Source organism: Eleutherodactylus coqui, chromosome 3 (genome assembly GCF_035609145.1).
Source record: "Eleutherodactylus coqui strain aEleCoq1 chromosome 3, aEleCoq1.hap1, whole genome shotgun sequence".
NCBI classification, from domain to species: Eukaryota; Metazoa; Chordata; class Amphibia; order Anura; family Eleutherodactylidae; genus Eleutherodactylus; species Eleutherodactylus coqui.
Window position 1 is genome coordinate 311,279,619 of NC_089839.1, and position 21,375 is coordinate 311,300,993.

A 21,375-nucleotide genomic window follows, 5' to 3' on the forward strand; every position below is an offset into this window, starting at 1 on the left:
CTCCATCGTTTTGGTCACTCAAGGGCTCTACAAGTGGGCAATGGGGACTAAATCTCCTTCAAGCAAAATTTCTGTTCCGAAAGCCACCGGTTGCTCCTTTCATTTTGGGCCCCATTGTGCATCCAGACTTATGATTAGGGCCACAATGGGTATGTTTCTGAGCACGGGAGAAACAGGGGTATCCATTTTGGGGTGCAAGTCTTCATTCATATATGTGCTGTACAAAAAAACTGCTTTTAAAATGACAGAATTACCAAAAAAATGAAAATTGTAAGTTTTTTCCTTCGGCTTGGCTTAGATTCATTCAAAAACTGTGAAGTCAAAAAAGTCATTATACCCCTAGATAAATTCGTTAAGGGGTCTACTTTTCAAAATGGGGTCACTTGTGGGGGTTCTCCATACTTTTGGTCACTCAATGGCTCTACAAGTGGGCAATGGGGCCTAAATCTCCTTCAAGCAAAATTTCTTTTCCGAAAGCCACCGATTGCTCCTTTCATTTTGGGCCCCATTGTGCATCCAAACGTAAGATTAGGGCCACAATGGGTATGTTTCTGAGCACGGGACAAACAGGGGTATCCATTCTGGGGTGCAAATCCTAATTTTCATGTGTACTATAGAAAAAAAGTCCTGTTTTTAAAATGACATATTTGCAAAAATATGAAATTTTTGTTTTTCTCTTCTAAATTGCATTGACTCCTGAAAAAAAACTGTGGGGTTAAAATACTCATGACCCCCTCAGTGGATACATTAAAGGGTGTAGTTTTTAAAATGGGGTCACTTGTGGAGGTATCTATCATTTTGACTCCTATGAGCCTTTCCAATCTTGGATTGGTGTAGGAAAACAAAGTGTTCCTCAAAATGCTGAAAAGTAATGTTACATTTGTACGTCTCCTAAATGGTTAAAAAAAAACAAAAGTTTTTCCAATGTGCGCCAAAAATAAAGTAAACCGATGGAAATATATATCTTAGCAAAAATTTCTATATTATGTTTTTCCATATTTGAGATATTGCAGTTGGAAATGTGAAAAAATGACGATTTTTTCAAAATTTTCCCAATTTTGGCGCTTTTAATAAATAAACACAAATTCTATCGGTCTTTTTTTTCCACCTAAATGAAGTACAACATGTGGCGAAAAAACAATGTCAGAATCGCTTGGATATGCAAAACCTTTCTGGTCTTTTTCCATGCTAAAGTGACACGTGTCAGATTTGCAAAATTTGGCCTGGTCATTAAGGCGTAAACAGGCTTGGTCACTAAGGGGTTAAGAGGGACTAGATGTCTTTCTGGAGATTAACAGGATATAGATTTTAGGGGAGCAGCGGGTTGTTGATCCAGGCCTTACAGACAGGTAGGAACTATTAACAGGCTGAACTAGATGGACATCGTCTTCATTCGGCCTTACATACTATGTTACTATATATATTTTTTAAGGGAATAGGTTTGCCTCTCTACTGCATGGTGTAACCGATATGAGACACTCCATGCTATTACTACATGGTTCTCAGAGCAGGCTCTAGATGACAGAGTTGGTCAGTTACAGATTATATAGAAGGAAGTCCGCTGTTCCCTTAACAACAGAAGCAGTAGATGGATCTGAGTGAATATCAGTGAATGTTTATGGAAAAAAAAGGTAAAAATATTTTGCTGTTCTAAAAATCTCAAGCAATGACCCAAACACTAATTTGTCTACATTCACAAGCAGTAGCGGTACACAGAAAAATGCATATGTATCATATATGATACAAAGTGGCTTGGTGGTCAACATAGAAGATGGCAAAGTGAAAGCACTCGTAGTTTTGACTTTACGATGTACATTTTACTTAGAATGTGAAAATAAGTTATTACATAATAAAAGTGGCGCGTCCGCATGATACATATACATGTATACATGACTGCTCCATAAACATAAGTGGCGCGTCCGCATGATACATATACATGTATACGTGGCTGCTCCATAAACATAAGTGGCGCTAACGATAATGTTCTGTTATGGCGCTGGTATTCTGTATTTATAAGCTGGGATTGTCGTCGCCATAGCAAAATAATGCAGAACTAACAGAAAAGTTTATTTAAAGAAAAACAAGTTCTTGTAAACTGCGGAAGGAGCCGGAACGTCTTGTAGAGTCTGAGAGCGAAGACGATATTATTATGTAAAGGTTGACCAGAATCATGATGTTTCACATGTGATACGTGTACAAGTATCATCATGATGCAGACAATCGCTGAGGTTATTTTCCTGTAACATTCGTTGTTTCTGGATGGATTTTATCAGGTGACGTTTTTTTTGTCAGTCGTGCGGATTTTGATTGTTTTGGATGCAGAAATGCTGTGGAATTTCCGCCGTGGACGTTGCGCAGCATTTCCGCTCTGTGTTATCACAGCCTTAGGCCCCCTGCACACAGGCGGAAACTCCGCTGCGGGATTTCCTGCAGAATTTCCGCCTGTAGAAGCCGCCATAGGATTGCATTAGAAAACACAATCCTATGCAGACGGCCGCGATTTGTCTGCGCGAAATCAAATCGCGGCATGCTCTATTTCTGTGCCTGGCTCGCAGAGAAACCTCACTCTGCCGGCTGCCAGCACATCAAACAGCCAGGGCCGCGGAATCAGGTGAGTAGGCGCTGGTCCCTGCAGGGCCGCGGGTCGGGTCCCGCTGTGAGAATTCTCGCAGCCCGATCGGACGCGGCCGTCTGCAGGCGGCCTTAGGCCTCATGTCCACTTGCACGCGCGGATTTCACTGCTGAATCGTGCGTGCCGCAGCCATGGGGAGGGAACTACAATATACTCACCTCTCTGGACGCTGCGGGGCTCTCCTCAGTGCAGGCCGGATCTTCTTTCTTCCGACTCTCCCGCAAATCCGCGGAACAGCACAAAAACAGCTGTGTCTGTGCGGCGGATACGAACGGCTTCAATGGAAGCCACAGGAGCCGTCCGTACAGGAGAACCGCAGAAAAACGGAGCATGCTGCGCTTTCTTCCCGTGCGTGTGACAAGAAATCCCATCGGCATGCTTTTAGCTGCCCTACTGATGCTACTGGATCCCTGTGGGCAGCAGGACCACGGCTCTCCCATGCGGGGCCACGCACGGGCTTTATAAATAAAATCCGACCGTGGACATTGGGCCTTGGGGCGTCCTCACACACACCATCGGCAAAACGCTGCCATCTTGATTGCAGCTCTTTGCCACGATTTTACTTTCGCTTTCGTCCGCCGACAACGGCTTTTAGCGCCCCCATCAATGTGATGGGTGATGGGGTGCGCTGAGCGTGTGAAAGTAGAGCAGACTGCGCTGGAAAGTCGCGGGGCTGGAAGGTGCCGTGATCGTTCGCACGTCTGCGAGGCCCTATTGAAACCAATGGAAGCATTATACCGCAATTACCGCTCCAAATGCTGCTTCTTACTCAGCGCGCTCGTGGGCGTCCGTTATTTACCTCAGAGTTACACCACGCGGTCTCCGCCCAATACTTGCCCACTTTTAGGCCTTACGGCAAAAACACGGACGCAGGTGCTGATACGCTCGCCGCTACGGAGCTTATTGGCGCATAAACTGGGGTTTAATTCAGACTCTGCGATAGGTCGGAGCCGCCCTGTTTTTCTGGAATGTACTATTAACCCTTTGCAATCCAATTTTGGATTCAGGGTTTCCTAGGGGGTTTTCTCTCTCTGCCATTATACAATGGCGCCATCTGCTGGTTAGAGACAGTTCTACAGTATGGGACATGCTGGAGAGGCCCCCGACAACAGAACCAATAATCTACAGTATGAATACCCTGCCGGACGTCTTCCGACATCAGAGCTGTACAGCCTTCAATCAGAATGTCTTCAGACGTCAGACAGTGGATTGGAAAGGGTTAAGGGACGGGGATACCGCTAGTGAAAACGAAACAGAAATCACGGCTGCGTTCCGGGACAAGACAAAACCGCTGATATTAATGGTTTCGTTTTACTTTTGGGATTCTGGTGCGTTTGGTCTCGCCCTGCCTTTCTTGCAGTTTTCCAGAATTTGAATAGTCAAGGAAAAAATAAACGACCCGCTTCATGCGCTACTATGCTCCGTAGCGGCCAGCGTATCAGCGCAGGCACCCATGAGGCCTAAAAGTGGGCAAGTATTGGGCAGAGATTTCTATAGTGTAATAACTGTGAGGTAAATAACGGCCTCCTCTGCGCCTGCCGTGTAATAAACACAAAAATGACAAATTCCACACAAAGTCACACAGAATCACGCAGCCTCCTGGTACCCTGTCACCCTGTCACCCTCAACAAAAATGGCTCCGGCCGTCCTTTACCCTCAACAGAAATGGAGGCGCGTTTAGTTCCGGTGATGTCACTCCCAGCATGCAGTAGCTGGTTACTTTGAACGAATCCCCGCCTGGCAACCGGGGCGCCTTGTCCAATCAGAGCGCAGATCCTGCTACTCACTGTAGTTTGCCGGCTGGTAGTCACGGAGACGCTGCGGCTTGAGCGTCCAATCAGAAGGCGCGGCGGTGGAGTTTAAAACAAGCGGCGTCCGGTGTCTGACCGTTATAGGTGCTTCCTGCAGGCTGTGGACTCTTAGTGTGAAACGGCCGACAGGTGAGTAGGGAGGGCTGTAGACCGGAGGGTGTATATGTGCCTGCAGTGTATCCTGGGTGCCCCCGTTATTGTGGGGATCCCCATTCCCCCCCCCCCCCCCCCCCCCCCTCTGACCTGGCGGTTATCCCCTGTGAGGCGCTGTTCACACGGGCGGCTTTGATGCGGATCCTCTTATTGGGAAATCCCGTCTGCAAGCGGCAGAGAACATCCGTGCGGGTATTGCCGGGGGCTTCAGTCCGCTGTGCGGCCATTTTATCGCCATTTGCGCTGCGGATCCTCCTCTAATTAATAAGGGGCGACCGTCGCGCCAAAATCTGTCAAAACTACTTTGGCGGCCACTGATTCAGGCTGTGGTGCGGCCCCTCAGCTTCGGGTGCGTGTAGGGCATCCGCCCCGTGTGACCGTGCCCGGGGGCTACCTCACGGGCGGATGCCTCCGGCGTCTTGTTCACACGTGTGGCGTTCGCAGCCGGTACGGTTGAGGCTTCTTGCGCCTGTAGTAATGCGGGTGTGATTGGCCCAGAGGGAGCCATTGTCTTCTGGCAGCACGTTCCGCAGGTGGCATCCGCCCGTATGTGGCGCTCCGCACTCATTCGCGCTGCGGGCATCTCATTCTGATCTTCAGCATCATAGGCGCCAAACGGTAAAACTGGATGCGTCGCTGCGCAGCGGACGGGCACTGCTGACTGTAATGGCGGCCATCCGCCTTCCGTTATGGTGTCCGCAGGTTCCCGGATGGAATGGCGCTGGCGTGTCGTGTAAAGCTGCAATGGAGGCCCAGAGTGGACCCTGTGATGTGAATGAGCCCCGCTGGCCTGTCCACCATACTCTACTCTTCCTCTTCTCTTTTAGCGGTATTCTGGAGGCCGAGCAAAACTTCACTAACGTTTCTGCTTATTCCGGCCTTCCAGCTAAATCGTTAAAATTAATTCATTTTTTTTCCCCCGTCGCTGCCGGCCGCCGCCGCTGTTTTCCAGCTAACTTCAGATTTGCACGTTTAACCCCTTAAAGACCAGTGTGTCTCGTTCCTAAAGGACCGCACCCTCCAGCGACTCTACTTGTATGGCGGCACTTATTTTTCGTCATATAGGACAATCCTAATTTTTTTTTCTGTAAAGGTTGAAAAAACTTGTGCGCAACTTAATATTTTATTAAAGTCCCGAAGTCACCGGGTGCCGTCTGCCGGTGGATATATGTATAGAATAGAAGTAAACCCCCCGGTGACTTCATCTAAGACTTCTGGGGGTCATTCACATCCCCCCTGTATTGTCCGTGGGGCCTCCAGTGTGCCGGGAGTCACGGGCGGAGCTGCTTGGGGGTCTGCTAATATCCCGCCGCTCTGAGATGTTGGGGTCGCTGGGTCTCATGGAGGTAACAGCAGCGCTGCCTCCTGCGTTCTCTGCATGGCGCTCATCGACTGCTATGTAGCTTGTAGAGGAGGCAGTAGCTGTTAGCTGCTTCCTCCTCTGGGTCTTCGGCTGTCTGACATCCAACAACCCGACCTGCTAGATTGCAGGAGCCTTAACCCCACGTTGTATATTTACTGTTGCCCCGGACCAAGCACAGTATATTCACAGCACTTGGTCCTTCATGGGTTAGCGGGGTGTGCAGATCCCCCTTGACACCCCATTGGCGGTTACTGACAAGTGCGCATCCACAACTGTACAAACTGCCATCATTACCCGAGGCTCTGTGCATGTCTGACCGGTAAGACAGCGCAGCGTCCAGGCTGATGCCACCGGAAATCCCCCCCCGCTTTTTCCTAGGCTTTAATCTCTGCTGATAGCAGATGTAAGGTGCAGGATTAAAGTAGGAGCAGGTCGGGTCTTCAGCTGTCAGACACAACAGAGGACCCAGAGGAGAAGGGAGACGCGGTCTTTAACTGCTTCTGCTTTCTCCTTTCCCGGCTACATCACACTCCCTGAGCAGAGCTGCAGTATCCTAGCAGACCCAGATCAGCCCTGTTAGTGACTGTTGGCATATTAGGGGGAAGCTTTCCCTGTAACTGGGGCTCCTATGGATGCCCCAACTACAATGTCTTTATTTGAAAATTTTCCGAGGTTGAATGACGTCGTGGAGGTTGGATGACGTCGTGGAGGTTGGATGACGTCGTGGAGGTTGGATGACGTCGTGGAGGTTGGATGACGTCGTGGAGGACATAGATGGTAAAAAATAGTAAAAAAAAACCAAAACTAGAAAATAAAATAGAAAAAGAAAAGTGTGTAATAAATCTCTTATGACCCGACTCCAACCAAAACCATCGCCATATACGCCCTGTAATGCAAAACTGTACGAACTATATAAAAATGCCCAAAACAAAAGGAGGAACCCGTTCCTGTAATATACGAATTCTAAAAACTATAGATTTTTAAACATAAGTGGAGGGTCGGTGACGATATTAAATCGCCCCATATGTCACGGGGGAAAAACACAGCAAAAATAACTGGTAGCTGCAGAACAACCACCACATGGGTGAAATCCTAAAGTGTCGGTCATTCAGGTCCCTAAGGGGTTTATGGACACAGCGATGCCAACCGTTTGTTATAAATATGGGGAAGCGGTGTACCTGGTAATACACCCGCTAAGGTGAGATGATGCAATCGGCCGATAAGCTGTAACCTGTGCGGTGGAGTCCTGACGGTGTTGTGAGGGGAGGGGGGGGGGGGGGGTGATCGGCCATGTCTGATGTCGGTGTACCCCATCTTCTCCTGATGGTAAGCGAACACCTGAAGCATCTGGCAGAAGCTTATTCCCCCAATCCCACCCTTCACCAAACTCCTGTACGCTTGGCAAACCACATGCAGGGGACGTTGGTGGCATAGCTGTCGACCAAAAGGGCATTCAGCCATGTACGTAGATGGGCAGCTGTGAAGCAGCCCTCCACACTACATGATGCCCAGCGGGGCTCAGCAGCGTGTAGCACTGGACTAACAATGTACGGCGGGCATCAGGTAGTCAGAAGCCAGGCAGACATCTTGGCTTGCCCACAACCCGAGGGTCACTTTAGTAGTCCGTTCCTCCCTATGTATGTGTAACTTCCAGCCGCTGATCACGGGGGTCCTGAGCGGTGGCAGGGAAAGTGCCGGCCCTCTAAACTGCCTTGGAGTATGGCAGCTTATTGCCCTGCCTGACACTGAGGGTACAAGCTTTTAGATTATGATGGCTGAACTTCATCCTTTTAGGGCCGGCTGCACCAAAGTTTCTTTGATCTGAGATCAACTAGAAAAATGTTGCACCAACGCGGCTTACGGTGATCAACTCTGCGCTGTCAAACTTGAGGTATCACATTGAACCCAAACTAGCTGAACTTGGTTCAGTAGCTGAAATCCAAGATGGCGGACTCGGCTGATCGCCTGATAGGCTTTTCCTGTGTGGTGAAATTATACCCATGGCTGCCATATTATCGCTGTGAATGCTGGGAGATCACTTGGTTGCTTGCAAATTAACATCAGTGTTGATGCAGCATGTATTCCCTAAAGTTTAACTAATGCAGATCATCGGTTGGTGCAGCCGCCATTAGTTGTCCGTATCGCTGACCTCCGCTTCTTCTTGTCCCCGTAGATCGCAGGCTCATGGCGCAGTTTATATTTGAAAACGACCTCAACAGCATCTTGAAGCTGGATACGCCGATCACGAACGCTCCACTGGCGCGGTGGCAGCGCAAAGCAAAGGAAGTAACCTGCTCGTCAGCAAACACATCGATGAACTCCACCGCCCCGTCACCCATGAAGGCGGCAAACAGATCCCATAGCACCAGCAAGACTCCAACGAAAACCCCAGGTATGGAGAAGTAAAAGAAAAAAAGCTTGTTTGTATAGCGCCAACTTATTCCGCAACTTATTTATTACCCCCAAGTTGGGTACTCATTTTACCGACCTCGGTAGGATGAAAGGCTGAGTCAACCTTGGGCCGGCTACCTGAATCATGCGGGGTTTGAACTTGCAACCATCAAGATCGTAGGTGAAACTTACACTCTGCACTACACAAGGAGTGCCTGATGATAAGCTTGCTGACTGCATCCAGTAATCAGCAGAACTCATCTGTAGACCCTGTAATCTACAGGGTTATTACAAATTTATCTTCCTATGTGAGACCCTCATAATTGTCTTTAATGAGACTCTGATACTTTTGCATTCAATGGAAACAAGCTAAAAATTTTCTTGCACAACATCAGTAATGTTTCCCCCCTCAGAGGCGTCAGTGTGGCTCCCTTTGTCACCGCACACATGGAGCTGGTAGTTCCTGCTGTACACGCAGCAGATCACAACTAACGGATGCAATGACTTCTGGGAAGCCACAGATCATGGTGGGCGTCAAGGGGGGGCGTGTAGACTCTAATCACAAGGCGTTGGGTCCGGGGAACGTGAAGGCCGAGGATGAAGCTCCTATTGTCGCCCAGTGCGCGGCCGATCAATCTGTTTGGTGTCCGTTCACTTCTGACCTCACTTTGATAAAGAAGTGGGATTTCCTGTTCCAGCTGCAGCAGAAGCCAAATCTGTAGCGTCCGGGTAGATAATCCCTGGGATTGTTCCCTCATGGAAGGTCTGGACACTTTCCTGCAGGTTATAGCGCAAAACTCATTCACCGCAGGGAAGCTGCCCGTACGCTCCACATTTTGATGTTTGCCCGGAAGATGGCTTCATCACGAAAGACTCCATGAAATCCTCACTTTCCATTAGTTGGCATACACTCGCAGAAAAAACGTCGCTGCGGTTTGTCGTCTGGTTTCATGGCCGGTAACAGTTACAATCGGTAGGGATAACATTACAAACATTTGAGCGCCGTCTTCCACACGGTCGGCGGTGGGACGATTTTCGCTCACAGATGAAACCCTTTTCCTTCACATTGGAGCACCACTTGTGAGTTGTGCGCCCGCTGGGCGGAGCTTTAACAAACTTTGCATGAAACTGACTGGTAGACGTGACAATCAAGGACACAACACTCCCGTGTTCGTTGGCAGCATTTTGGACCTCATTTGGCAGAACTGTAACAGTAAGACGTCCTTGTTGCTCATAGCAGCCAATCACAGCTGTCGTCTTACCTGACATGAGCGCTGCGCTGTAATTGGTGGTTATGGGCACATTTCTATATCTGAGTCATTAAACAGGAGGTCTGGGGATCTGACATCAGGAAGATCTGTAATAACCCCCGTATAATATGCATCATCTTTACAGGCAAATCGCAGGGTAAGCTGCAGGGCACGCCGTCGCGAGCCGGAGGCGATCGGTTTATTCCCACCCGCAGCACCATGCAGATGGATATGGCCAGCTTCCTACTCACCAAGGAGAACGAGCCGGAGGAGCAGTCGCCCACAAAGAAGGTGACTAGCAGTAACAGATGTGGCCTAAGCACCCCGAGTAAAAGTGCCTCCAAGCTATAGATTATCCCCTTATATTGAGGAGGGGGGATAATGTTATGGATCAGTCAGTGTCTGACTGCTGGGACCCCCACTGTTTTTTAAGAGGGGTCCAAAGGGTCCAACATGAATGGAGCAGAAGATGTGCATGCATGATAATCGGAGTACAAGCTCTCAGCTGTCTCTGGTGCTCTACTGAAGGCAGTAGGGACGGCATGTATTCAAGAACCTCCGGGATCGGTGGGAATCCTGATGGTTGGACCCGACTGATCATAGTGATCCACTATAACTGTAACTTCGCACAACTTTTTAAGAATGCTTCTATTGAGGTACTAGAGTGTTCATTGCCTCACCGTATTCTGCATGTCTTATAACAGGAGCAGCAGAAGGCCTGGGCAGTCAACCTCAATGGGTTTGATATGGAAGATGCCAAAATCTTGCGTCTTGGTGGAAAGTCTCAGAATGCTCCGGAAGGTTTGTGCCATCCCTGGGTTAGGCTTTGGTCACGCCCCTGACGTGCGCTCGCCTCATCCTTCTCCTCCTTCCAGGTTATCAGAACAACTTGAAGGTTCTGTACAGTCAGAAGGCGACTCCTGGATCCAGCAAAAAGCCCGGCAGATATATCCCCTCAATGCCCGACAGAGTCCTCGACGCTCCTGAAATCAGGAATGACTACTGTAAGTTCAGCTGCCACTCGTGACCTGGTGACGCCCTTAAAGGGGTTGTACAGGATGAGCAAAATATGGCTGCACACCCATCCATGGGTTGTCTAGTATTGGCTTTGAGGTGAATGGGGGCGACACTGCAATACCTCACAACACATGGATGGGTGTGGTGCTATTATTGTGGGGAAGCGGCCATTTTATTGAAGTCTTAAACAACCCACTTTTTTTTTTTTTTTAATTGGAAAGGAGTTTTTATATTAACTTTTATTTTTGGGTTCCTAGAGGGGACTTGCTAATGGAGTATAATTCAATATCCCAGTATGGCATTATACCGTTGTTAGAGATGGGGTTACCACTGATGGCTCTTGGATCCTGTTTTTGCGGGCTGCTCATCCTGGCATTGCGGGGGTCGGGGCTAGCGACTGTTTGGGGTTCCCCACTCTGGTGGTCGGTCATGGCAGCTGGCGGCGCGTCCCATGGCAAGGGCACGCCTGTCTGCTGGTCGGCCGCACAGTGCTCAGGTGGGTGCACGCTGCCAGGGGGAAGAAGCTTTAGCACTCCCTCCAGTCATGTGACTTCTCCTCATCCTTCTGGGCAGGGACGTCTGCATATAAGCCCTGCTGGCCCAGACTTTAGTTACCAGTGTTTGGTTTGGAGTTGCTCTGCCTACACCCGCGTTACTGACCTGACTACAGCGTTTATGACCTCGGCTGTTCCGTTGACTGACTCGGTATTGCCCTGTTGTACTCCACACGTACTCTTTGGTTTGACCCTTCTTGCTACGACTACTCTCTGGTCTGTGTGGTTTTGCTTCCTGTCAGCTATTCGGTACTCTCCTCCGTTCTCCCTGTCTTTATTTCCTTGGGGTCCCTGTCATTAGTGCAGAGCAGGGACCGTTGCCCAGTTGTCGCTCTGGGGCTGAACCCAGGGGGTCAAGTAGGTAGGGACACGGAGAGGGCTGGTTTAGGGGTTCCCTGTCCATCTGCCCCAGCTGGTCTATAACAACCGTGTTCTGACACTCAGGCAATTAGCCATGGTATCCCTGAGGGCCTTCAGAAGGTCCCAAGCTGTCATGGCAACTGAATGGCACCTCACAATCATCGCTTGGGGCCTATTGTGGCATTTAATGGGTTGTCAACCAAGTCAGCATTCAGTTTGTCAGACAGCAGGCACCTGCCAGGTATGGAGCGGGATTGGCTTGCGATCTTGTTCCATACAAACCCTGCATGCAAAGGACACAAGGGCATGAAGTTAACCCTGTCTCTCCTTCCAGACTTGAATCTAATTGACTGGAGCTCCCAGAACTTGCTGGCCGTAGCTCTGAATGACTCGGTGTATCTCTGGAACCACATGAGTGGAGATATCATTCTGCTGCTACAGCTGGAGAACTCCGAGGAGTACATCTCATCCGTGTCTTGGATCAAAGAAGGGAATTACCTGGCAGTAGGAACCAGCAACGCTGAAGTGCAGGTGAGTCTAAGGTCTGTCACTTGTGTGTCATGGCCTCTGCACTGGATGTCTAATGGCTCCCTCTACTCCTCCAGCTCTGGGATGTGCAGCATCAGAAGCGGCTCCGGAATATGGTCAGCCACTCGTCCCGCGTTGGCGCCCTCACCTGGAACAACCACATCCTTTCCAGGTGAGTCTGTTGGCCCTATAGTTATAGGCACTGTAGGGGATGTGGTCACCTCTGAGGGCTGGAATGATCACTAAGACCCCAAACAGTCATTTATTAAACTTGCACAAAGTTAGCTTGAGGGTCACTCACCTCTGCAAAAATGTCCCCTTTTCCCAGTCTGTCCTGTGGTCACATGATTACATTGGGCATGCAAGGAAGCTCAGCTGATATGGACACAGACCCCTGTGAGTATTTGCTTGGAGTATGGGTACAGCCCCAGAGACAGATGTAGTGGCTAACCTGCCCATAGAGGGTAACAAAGGCTCACAGGGGATAGTTGGACTAGAGTCGGCTGCTGCTGGGCATGCAAGTTCCAATCAGGAAAACGGGTACATTTTTGGAAAAAGTGAGTAAACTGCAAACTTGGGATAACCATGTAATAAACGGCCATTTTGTGTCTTGGACAGCTCCTTATGAAGGTAACTGTCTCCAAGCAGTGATCAGCTCCAGTGCACAATCCATGTCTGTCCAGCGTTCAACACCAATAGCATGTAGCAGAAAATGTCCGGCACTCAAGGAATCCCATACAATCCAAATATCCGTCATATTACCATAAAACCAGAGGGCATGTAAAATCTTGTGTACTTCAGACTAAACTCTCATAGCGGGCTTCTCCATTGTAGTACAACATGTTTCAAAGTATCATTATACAATTAAAACCACATGCTAAATGTGAGACTTATTATAATGAAGCGGCAGGGCTGTGCGAAGGAACAATGGTCTATGTACCAATCCATCAGATCAGTAATGCAGTCCTGCAAACAGGATCCAATATGCCTCACGTATTTAGAAGCGGTTTCCCATTTCCCCATGTCTGTTTTAATTTGTTCAGTCCCCATAAGGGCTCCTTCACACTGGTAACGGTGATTATCTCCCTCGCAATCCTACTAAAAACCTATTCATGCAAGGAGTTTTCACGTGGAAACAGCCTCGCACCCCTGTAGGGTTCCATTCATCCCTGCCACAGCATGATATCGCAATGTTCTCCCGCTATTTTCATTGGGGCTGCTGCTGATGTGTGGGAACCCCTGGGTATGCCTCCATGCCCATCTGTATCACATCTTGTAGCCAAGCTAGAGGCGGTACAACAGGGTACTAGTTGGCATGGACCAACTTGGGCCTGTCTTAGGATGCCCTCTGGACTCCCCAGGTGGGGTTAGTGATGGAGACCCTGTGGGTTGTGAACCCTGGGCATTATGTGCTGTACAAGCTTGCTGTTGTATCTTTCATGTTTGCTGTGATGTGGAATAACTGTCAGGGGTCAGATATAAAGTTCCTGACTCCAGAGGAGGGGAGCGGTGTGTGTACCGTCTGGGGGAGGGCTGTGTATGTGTACCGTCTGGGGGAGGGCTGTGTGTGTGTACCGTCTGGGGGAGGGGTGTTACTGGCAATGAGTGTAGATTTGAAAATCTTTAAAAGGGTAAATGTTAAAGCTCCAGTGAAAATGCTTGTTTTTGCTCAGATGCCACAATAGAAGAAATGTCCCCATGTGAAATCATACGCAGAAAACAAACTGCGACATGTTCTATTTCTGTGCGGGTCTCGCAGAGGCCTGCACAGAAATGTCAGTGGTGACGCGCCGGCGCATAGCAGAGAATGAAGACTCCGTGAGTTGGTGAGCCGCAGGCCTTTGCAGGGGGACGGGCCCACATCCTGCAGTGGGATCCGACCCGGCTGCCTGAAGGTGTGGCCTTTCTCTTATGCTGTTTTTCTTCTAAGTTCTGTCTGAAATGCGTTAGTTTTTACATGGCTCTCCCGTTTCATGGTGAAGAATGTGATGGTAACCATCTGTCTTATGTGGCCCAGTATACACGAGCCTTGTGCCATAATCGGAGCTTCCTTATGACTACTTTCTATTCAATGCCTAATCTTGTTGGTTTTCAGTGGCTCCAGGACCGGACACATCCACCACCATGACGTCCGAGTTGCGCAGCATCACGTAGCTACCCTGACGGGCCACACGCAGGAAGTCTGTGGTCTGAAGTGGTCCCCTGATGGCCGCTATCTGGCCAGTGGGGCAAATGATAACCTGGTGAATATCTGGCCTTGTGTCCAAGGAGATGCCGGAGAGTTCACACCCGTACAAACCTTCACACAACATCAAGGTGCTGTCAAGGTAAGGAGAGCAACTATGGGTGTTTATATACTGGGTGACCAAGCTATATTCCAGAGCTGCACTCACTATTCTGCTGGTCTAGTCACTGTGTACATACATTACTGATCCTGTACTGCTCCTGAGTTACATCCTGTATTATACTGCAGAGCTGCACTCACTATTCTGCTGGTGGAGTCACTGTACATGCATTACTTATCCTGTACTGACCCTGAGTTACATCCTGTATTATACTCCAGAGCTGCACTCACTATTCTGCTGGTGGAGTCACTGTGTACATACATTACTTATCCTGTATTATACTTCAGAGCTGTGCTCAGTACTTGGTAGAATTAGAAGTTCTCCTAACCATAAGATAAGGGACAACTTGCTGACCAGTGGGGGGCCTGTGTCATTCTCACTTCGGGGTTTACTGCACCCCTGGCAGTGAGGAGGATGATCTGTCCGTGCACTAGTGCTCCATTCACTTTCCATGGAACCACGAAGTTACCAAAGCAGCTGCTTGAGTGTTTCAGTCATTGAAACGAATGGTTGATAGACGTGGAGGATGTATCTGGGGGCTCGCTGTGTTTAGGGGCTTCACTCTCCTCCCTTATGGGAGTGAGAAATTATTACATTTTGCTGAATATGAAGAGGTGCAGCCGGCCCACAACATCACACCCTCCGAGGAGGAGGTGCAAATACATGAAGTGAATGTAAGAAAGTGCTTGTAGGTGCAATTCCCTTTTCCCTCTTTAACCCTTTAATGGCACGGCTCATAACATCACATTATACCCCGATCTGACAGGCAATCTATCAAGCCTCGTCACAGGCATGGCTTGATAGTGCTGCTGTTGCAGATTCCCTAGGGCCTTTTAGAAGGCAACTGGCTACCACGGCCGCCCACTATCTCATGGCGAGGGGCAGTGCGGGACCTCCAAACACCAATCAAGGCACTTAAATGCTGCTGTCAGAAATTGCAGCATTTAAAGGGTTAACGGCTTCAAACCTCAGACACAAATATACATCCTTCAGGGTTAAGGGAGGGGGAACAGATTGCACTCACAAACCCCCCCAGCCCCCCCACCCCACCCTCACTGCTTTTTTTTCTTTCCCCCCCCCCCCCCCCCCCTTCATTGACCATGTATCCTGGCCAGCTCTCTCCATACTGATGCCACTGCAGCCGGAGAACCTGTCCTCAGTGACAGAAGCCCTCCTCCACAGATCAGCAGTGGGACTCTGCCAATTTAGCAAGCTATTTTTCATCCTATGAATGTGGGATAACTTGCAATCTTGGTACGACGCTATTAATGCTGAAACCCCCCAGCTCTCCCTGCTTGTTCAGGGTCGCCCAGACTGCAAATCAAAAGGCAAACTAAAGATGCCCAACGGAACTAGTCTTTCCTCATTGCAGCATTTCTTCTGTTACGGAGGATGTCTGACTCTTCAAAGCCAATCCGCCGCATTGTGACTTCTGCTGTATTGATCTGTTCTGGCCCCGCTCAGGATGTGGTTGGGTAGATCATGGGTTCATTACTGGATTCCGGGCTGCATTTGCTCTTGTGTGAAAGAAAACAAGGCCATAAATACAGTGTAGACTGACTGTCTTCCCCCACAGGCTGTAGCCTGGTGCCCATGGCAGTCCAACGTCCTTGCCACTGGTGGCGGAACAAGCGACAGACATATCAGAATTTGGAACGTGTGCTCGGGGACCTGCTTAAACTCTGTGGACACACACTCCCAGGTAAGTGATGGCCCAGCCCTCGCCCTATGGCACCGCACCCACTGAATGCTGATGAGCGCTGCTTTCCCAGGTCTGCTCCATCCTCTGGTCCACGAACTACAAGGAGTTGATCTCCGGCCACGGCTTCGCACAGAACCAGCTGGTTATCTGGAAGTATCCCACAATGACTCGCGTATCAGAATTAAAAGGTAAGTGCCGCTCCACAGCTGAACCTACCTACTTACCTGAACTCCGGCCAACATGGGTGCGTTCCTCCCCAGGGCACAGCGCCAGAGTGCTCAGCCTGGGCATGAGTCCGGACGGCAGCACCGTGGCCTCCGCTGCGGCAGACGAGACCATACGGCTGTGGAAATGTTTCGAGCTGGATCCAGTCACCAAGAAGGAAAAGGAGAAGGTGAGGAGCAGCAAGAGCCTCATCCACCAGAGCATCCGCTGAGCTCCGCCGCCTGATTTTAACCCTTCATGCACACTTTGGATTTTGTAATAAACTTTTGGATTTTGTACTATGACTTGTAAAGTGTTTTTAGAGGGCCGTTAAGGTTTTATGAGCTTTTACCTGTGACGAGCGCTGTACTGACAGGACTATTTATACCAATGTGCCTTGTCCAATTATTAAATTGGTTTTATCATGGACGACTATCTGTGGCCTCGGCTTCATAGTATCATGTAATGTGAGATGTGAAAAAATGGGTTGCATTTTGGGTATTGCCATAATGTGAGGACCTTCACTCCCACCCCCTTATAGTCACTCTGTCCCTTGTTACTGTCACTCCTGTTCCTGCACCCCTCACTGCGGTGTTAATGTCCGACACGGAGCTGCTGTGCGCTGAGCTGCTATATGTATGTGACCACTGTAAATAAAAGTGTAACGTGGTTTCCATGCTGGCTGCATCTGCTGATTTATGGGGATAAATTGGGCTTTGGGGGGGCTTTCAAACAAAGTTCTGCTAAACATAACGGATATGGTCATGTCGTGGAGAGACTTCAGATTTTCCACTAAGGAATTCTACAAGGGCAGCAAAGTCAATGAGCAGCCATTTATGACCACTCTGAGTACGATCACTCAGCCAGTTGTGAATCCACCTAACAGTTGCCTTGTCAATCATATGCCTTAGTACAGTCAAGATATACTATATCCACCGCATCTCCCTGATCAACCCAGTCGATGATTCTGTCACAGAAGGAGATTAGATTCGTCCGGCATGACTTGTTTGTTACAAACCCAGGCTGGCTCTGGTTAACTACTATTCCCATCCAAGTACTTGCATACATGCGGTCTAGTAATTTTGTTCAAAGATTTTTGTTTATTTTTTTTCTTGGTAACGAAGTCAGGCTCACAGGCCTGTAGTTTCCTGGATCCACAGTCTTCCTTTTTTTTTTTTTTTTTTTAAGATTGGGACAACATTTTGCCCTTCTAATCTTCTGGGATTTCTGTTCTCGACGAATTTTCATAGATTACTGCAAGTGGTTCAGCAATTATCTCTGCTGCTTCCTTTAGTATCCAAGGATGTAATTCATCTGGAACTGGAGACTTGAATTCATTTAAGTTAGCTAAGTCTTCCCTCACCATCTCTGCTTATAGACTTCTCAAGGGGTTGGTAGGAGGGCATTGTTTTTTTTTGTGTAGCAACTATAGTTTTCTAAAAACTAGTAGTGATACCTTTTTTGGTTTTCCTCATTCCATCTGAAAACCAACTGTTGAAATCCAAAACTGAGGCAATTTATTTCCATATGAATCACTTCCATGTAATGGGAGTTGTATGCAGCCTGTGCACCTCCATCACATGTATGACTTTTCTGTGGCAGGAAGTTAAGTGTCTCGTGTTAGCTTTTCCATCTACATACTTAGTGGAGAGGGGCTTCAGCGCAGTTCAGCAGCTCCCGACAAAAGCGAGAAACAAGCTTCAGATATGTGTAAGGGGTGACTTAAGACTACAGTTGATGAAGATAGAACCAAATATCACGAAATTGTCATCCGCTCATCAGGCCCAATGCAGCCATTAATGACACAGATTGATTCTGGCAAACATTAGTAGTCAAATTTCATTGTTCTTGCATTTTAATTCGTCTTCTGACCATTAAGGGTTAAGGTGTATCTTGCATTTTCTTTAGGCCCCCTGCACACGGGTGGAAATTCCACGGCGGCCACCATCCCAATACCTAAAGGGCTGCAAAAGGTTGGGAACTACTGAGTTACAGGACATAGCAAATTACATATATTCCACTAGGTGGCAGCAAACACTAAAGAAATGCTTGTATTATCTTCATACAGGTTATAGCATGAAACCACTCGTAATGATCATTGGTCCACAAATTCTTGTCGGGGAGGGGCGCTCCTTCCTACACATTCACATCAGATTTCATTCATTGCAATGCAACAAGTGCAATCTGCAGCTCAATCCTCAACCAAATTTGCAACAATTTGATTGCAGGTTTTACAATGTTTGTGCATTGCGGCTGAACTCTGCAGTGGACGTTGCCAATATGTGTGGATGTGGCCTAAGAAATCATCCACTGGCTGAACTCTAAGAAAAGTATGATGTGCCATTATAGATTTATGTCAGGGTAACTCCCACAACTTATGTGCCGGCTGCAGGGGTCACCTCACCCGATACAACATCAGTGATCTGCAGTATAACATTATTCTAGGGGCGGGGGTCCCTAACCCTCCTTGGACTGCCGTACATCAGTTCCAGTTCTCAGCTGCGGATGTTGTAGCATGGGCAGATTTCTGCAAGCTGCAGTCAGATGACGGACAGAAATGTCTGCAACCAGTCCCATGACTTCGGCCTCCGGTCCGTCTACCATGACTATATGTTCCAGCATCTGCACGGACATCCCTGACAGAGTACACTGTAATGAGCATCAAGGAGCTCGTTATAAACCCCATTTCAAATGCCACACAAAACATTGTAAAACTCTTCTATTGATTTCAATAGGGGTTGGAGACGAGCGTTAAAAAGGGGTGTTTCTAATGCCACCATTTTCAAACTTCTCTGCTCAATTTTAGTGCATTTCAGCAATTTGTAACGCACCTCTTCATCCCATGCAATGATGGGCTGCATTAGAAAACAACCCATTTTTACAGATGCCTGTGTGAGAGCAACCTTGGGGAAAAGATGAATGTTAAAATGCAGAAGTACAAAGCGTTGATTTCTACTTGTGACTTTCCAAGTAGTCCAGGCTGTGTAGTTCACGGTGTGACCACTAGAGATGCTATTACACCAATATTGAGTATATAGGCTCAATAGTCAGATCAGAAGCAGCTACCGGGGGAGAACCAGTTTTGAGCCAAACTCACAGGATCAGGTACCTGCAAAACGAGAGAAAACATTTGGCAGGTGCCAAATATACAGAAGCCGTTTGTAGATGTAGGTGCAAACGTTCAATAAGGCCAGAGTCAGACGATACAGATCCCTGGTGCCGGGTGACATTACAACCAGATGGCATCAGTATTTCAGCAGCATTTGCCTCATTCCAGCTTATTTACCATATAAAAATGGAATTCTTCCCGTTAATTTCTTTCCCATGAGTCCATCCTGACGGCACACATGGAGGTTGCCCCTCCCAAGCTCGTTGGGACAGGAAGAGGAGAGTTCCTATGGCCCCCTCCCACCAACCATCTCCAGTGACTTCAAATCATCACAATGGAAACGCGGCTGAGTCTTTTATTGATGCCGAAAAACCCAACATACATGCAAGTATACAGTAATTCGCCAGAGTGGGTAAGTATGTTGATCCAGGGAACAGTCTGATTGCCATTAGGGAGTCGGGAAGGAATTTTTTCCCCAAAAGGGCTAATTGGCTTCTGCTCTTGGGGATTTTTGCCTTCTTCTGGATCAACAACAACACAGGAGGATAGACAGGCTGGACTAGATGGACATTGTCTTCATTCGGCCTAACAAACTATGTTACTATGTTACTCTCAGTACCCAGGAATTCTCAGAAATAGTCCCATCTCCCTGAGTATTGAGAAAGCCTACCCCCTACTGGACCTGTAGTTCCATCTGGAATCGGGCCTAGGGGTAAAACTGGCACCTTTACCCCTGCCTCCTTTTGGGTACGACCACCTACCCCATTTTTCCCTTACTTCTCCCTCTGGGTCGGTAAGTTTCCTTCCGAAAATACAAAGTCTTTTTTGGCAAATCTGTTGGCAAACCCCTTTTCCTATCTCCTGCCTATTCCAGGATTTTTCGATAGTGTCTCCAGTCCAGGCTCTAAGCCACAACGCTCATCTGGCAGAATTTCCTAACACCGCATTTCTGGCAGTGAACCTCACAGACTCCGCCGATGCATCTGCTAGGAGAGCTGTAGCCTTCTTAAGTGAAGGAACACATTCCAATATCTCTTCACTTGATGTTTTTTGTTTTAAATGAGACTGCAGCTGAGCAAGCCATAAATACCTGGACCTCGGCACAGATGTAGCTGCTATGTTGGATTCCACCAAGGTAGATGCTGACTCCCATGCTCCTTTAAGGAAACCCTCGACTTTTCTGTCCATCGGGTCCTTTAACTGAGATGAATCCTCAAAAGGTAAGGATTAAGGAAGTTTTCTTAATAAGCTTCACTACCTGAATGTCCACCTTTGGCACCGTATCCCCCAAGACTGGGTCCTCTGGTGCGAACATTTCATCCTGCACTGATCTTGGTATCTTGGTTGCTGGACCTCGATCACTTCCATGGTGTTACGTACTGCCGTAATTAACTCAAGATTCTGGTTAGTGAAATAATATTTCTTCTCACTGTCATCCATTATAACAGGCGCTGAAAATTCAGATGATTTCCCCTCGGAATAGTCAGCCTCAGACGGTTCTGATGATGTCTGGAAGGTCCTGGCTGGGGTTTGGAAGTTTTCCCCGATCGTATCGCCTGAACCAGAGGCGTAACTTGAAGCTCCCGGGCCCCAATGCAAAACTTGTAACAGGGCCTCCAACTGTAATGCTTTATTCATAGAACTGGGCTCCCTCTGTGGAGAAGAGAGGCCTTATGGGTCCCCTAAGGCTCCTGAGCCCGGGTGCAACCGCATCCCCTATAGTTACGCCCCTGGCCTGAACTTCTTCCCTCACCGTTAGGCGGATGCCTTGTAACAGGTTCTGTTGTTCATCCTTTACAATTGTTGCCATACAGTCTGAGCATATCAGTATTTTCGTATTGTCATTCCCTTTTTTTTTTGCACACAATTCACACTTCTTTATTTTTATTTTTTGACAATTTTCATTTTTAATGCTTCTTCCTAAAAATAGAAGATGCCATTATACCGATATACATA

General features: G+C 48.2%; 1 protein-coding gene across 2 annotated transcripts; it reads left to right on the top strand.

Moving 5' to 3' along the window:
• Positions 1-1,501: 1,501 nt before the first annotated feature.
• On the top strand, positions 1,502-16,737 carry CDC20 (cell division cycle 20). Of its 2 annotated transcripts, none has more exons than XM_066597922.1 (11): positions 1,502-1,631; positions 8,133-8,351; positions 9,746-9,891; positions 10,305-10,401; positions 10,476-10,604; positions 11,866-12,062; positions 12,137-12,231; positions 14,155-14,386; positions 15,981-16,106; positions 16,177-16,294; positions 16,367-16,737. In XM_066597922.1, exons 1-11 carry the CDS (start codon positions 1,613-1,615, stop codon positions 16,540-16,542), a joined length of 1,554 nt encoding a protein of 517 aa, XP_066454019.1. In that variant the 5' UTR covers positions 1,502-1,612; the 3' UTR covers positions 16,543-16,737. The 2 variants fall into 2 exon arrangements, with proteins under 2 accessions (XP_066454019.1, XP_066454020.1); XM_066597923.1 differs by lacking the exon at positions 1,502-1,631 and adding an exon at positions 4,462-4,572.
• The last annotated feature ends 4,638 nt before the right edge of the window (positions 16,738-21,375 follow it).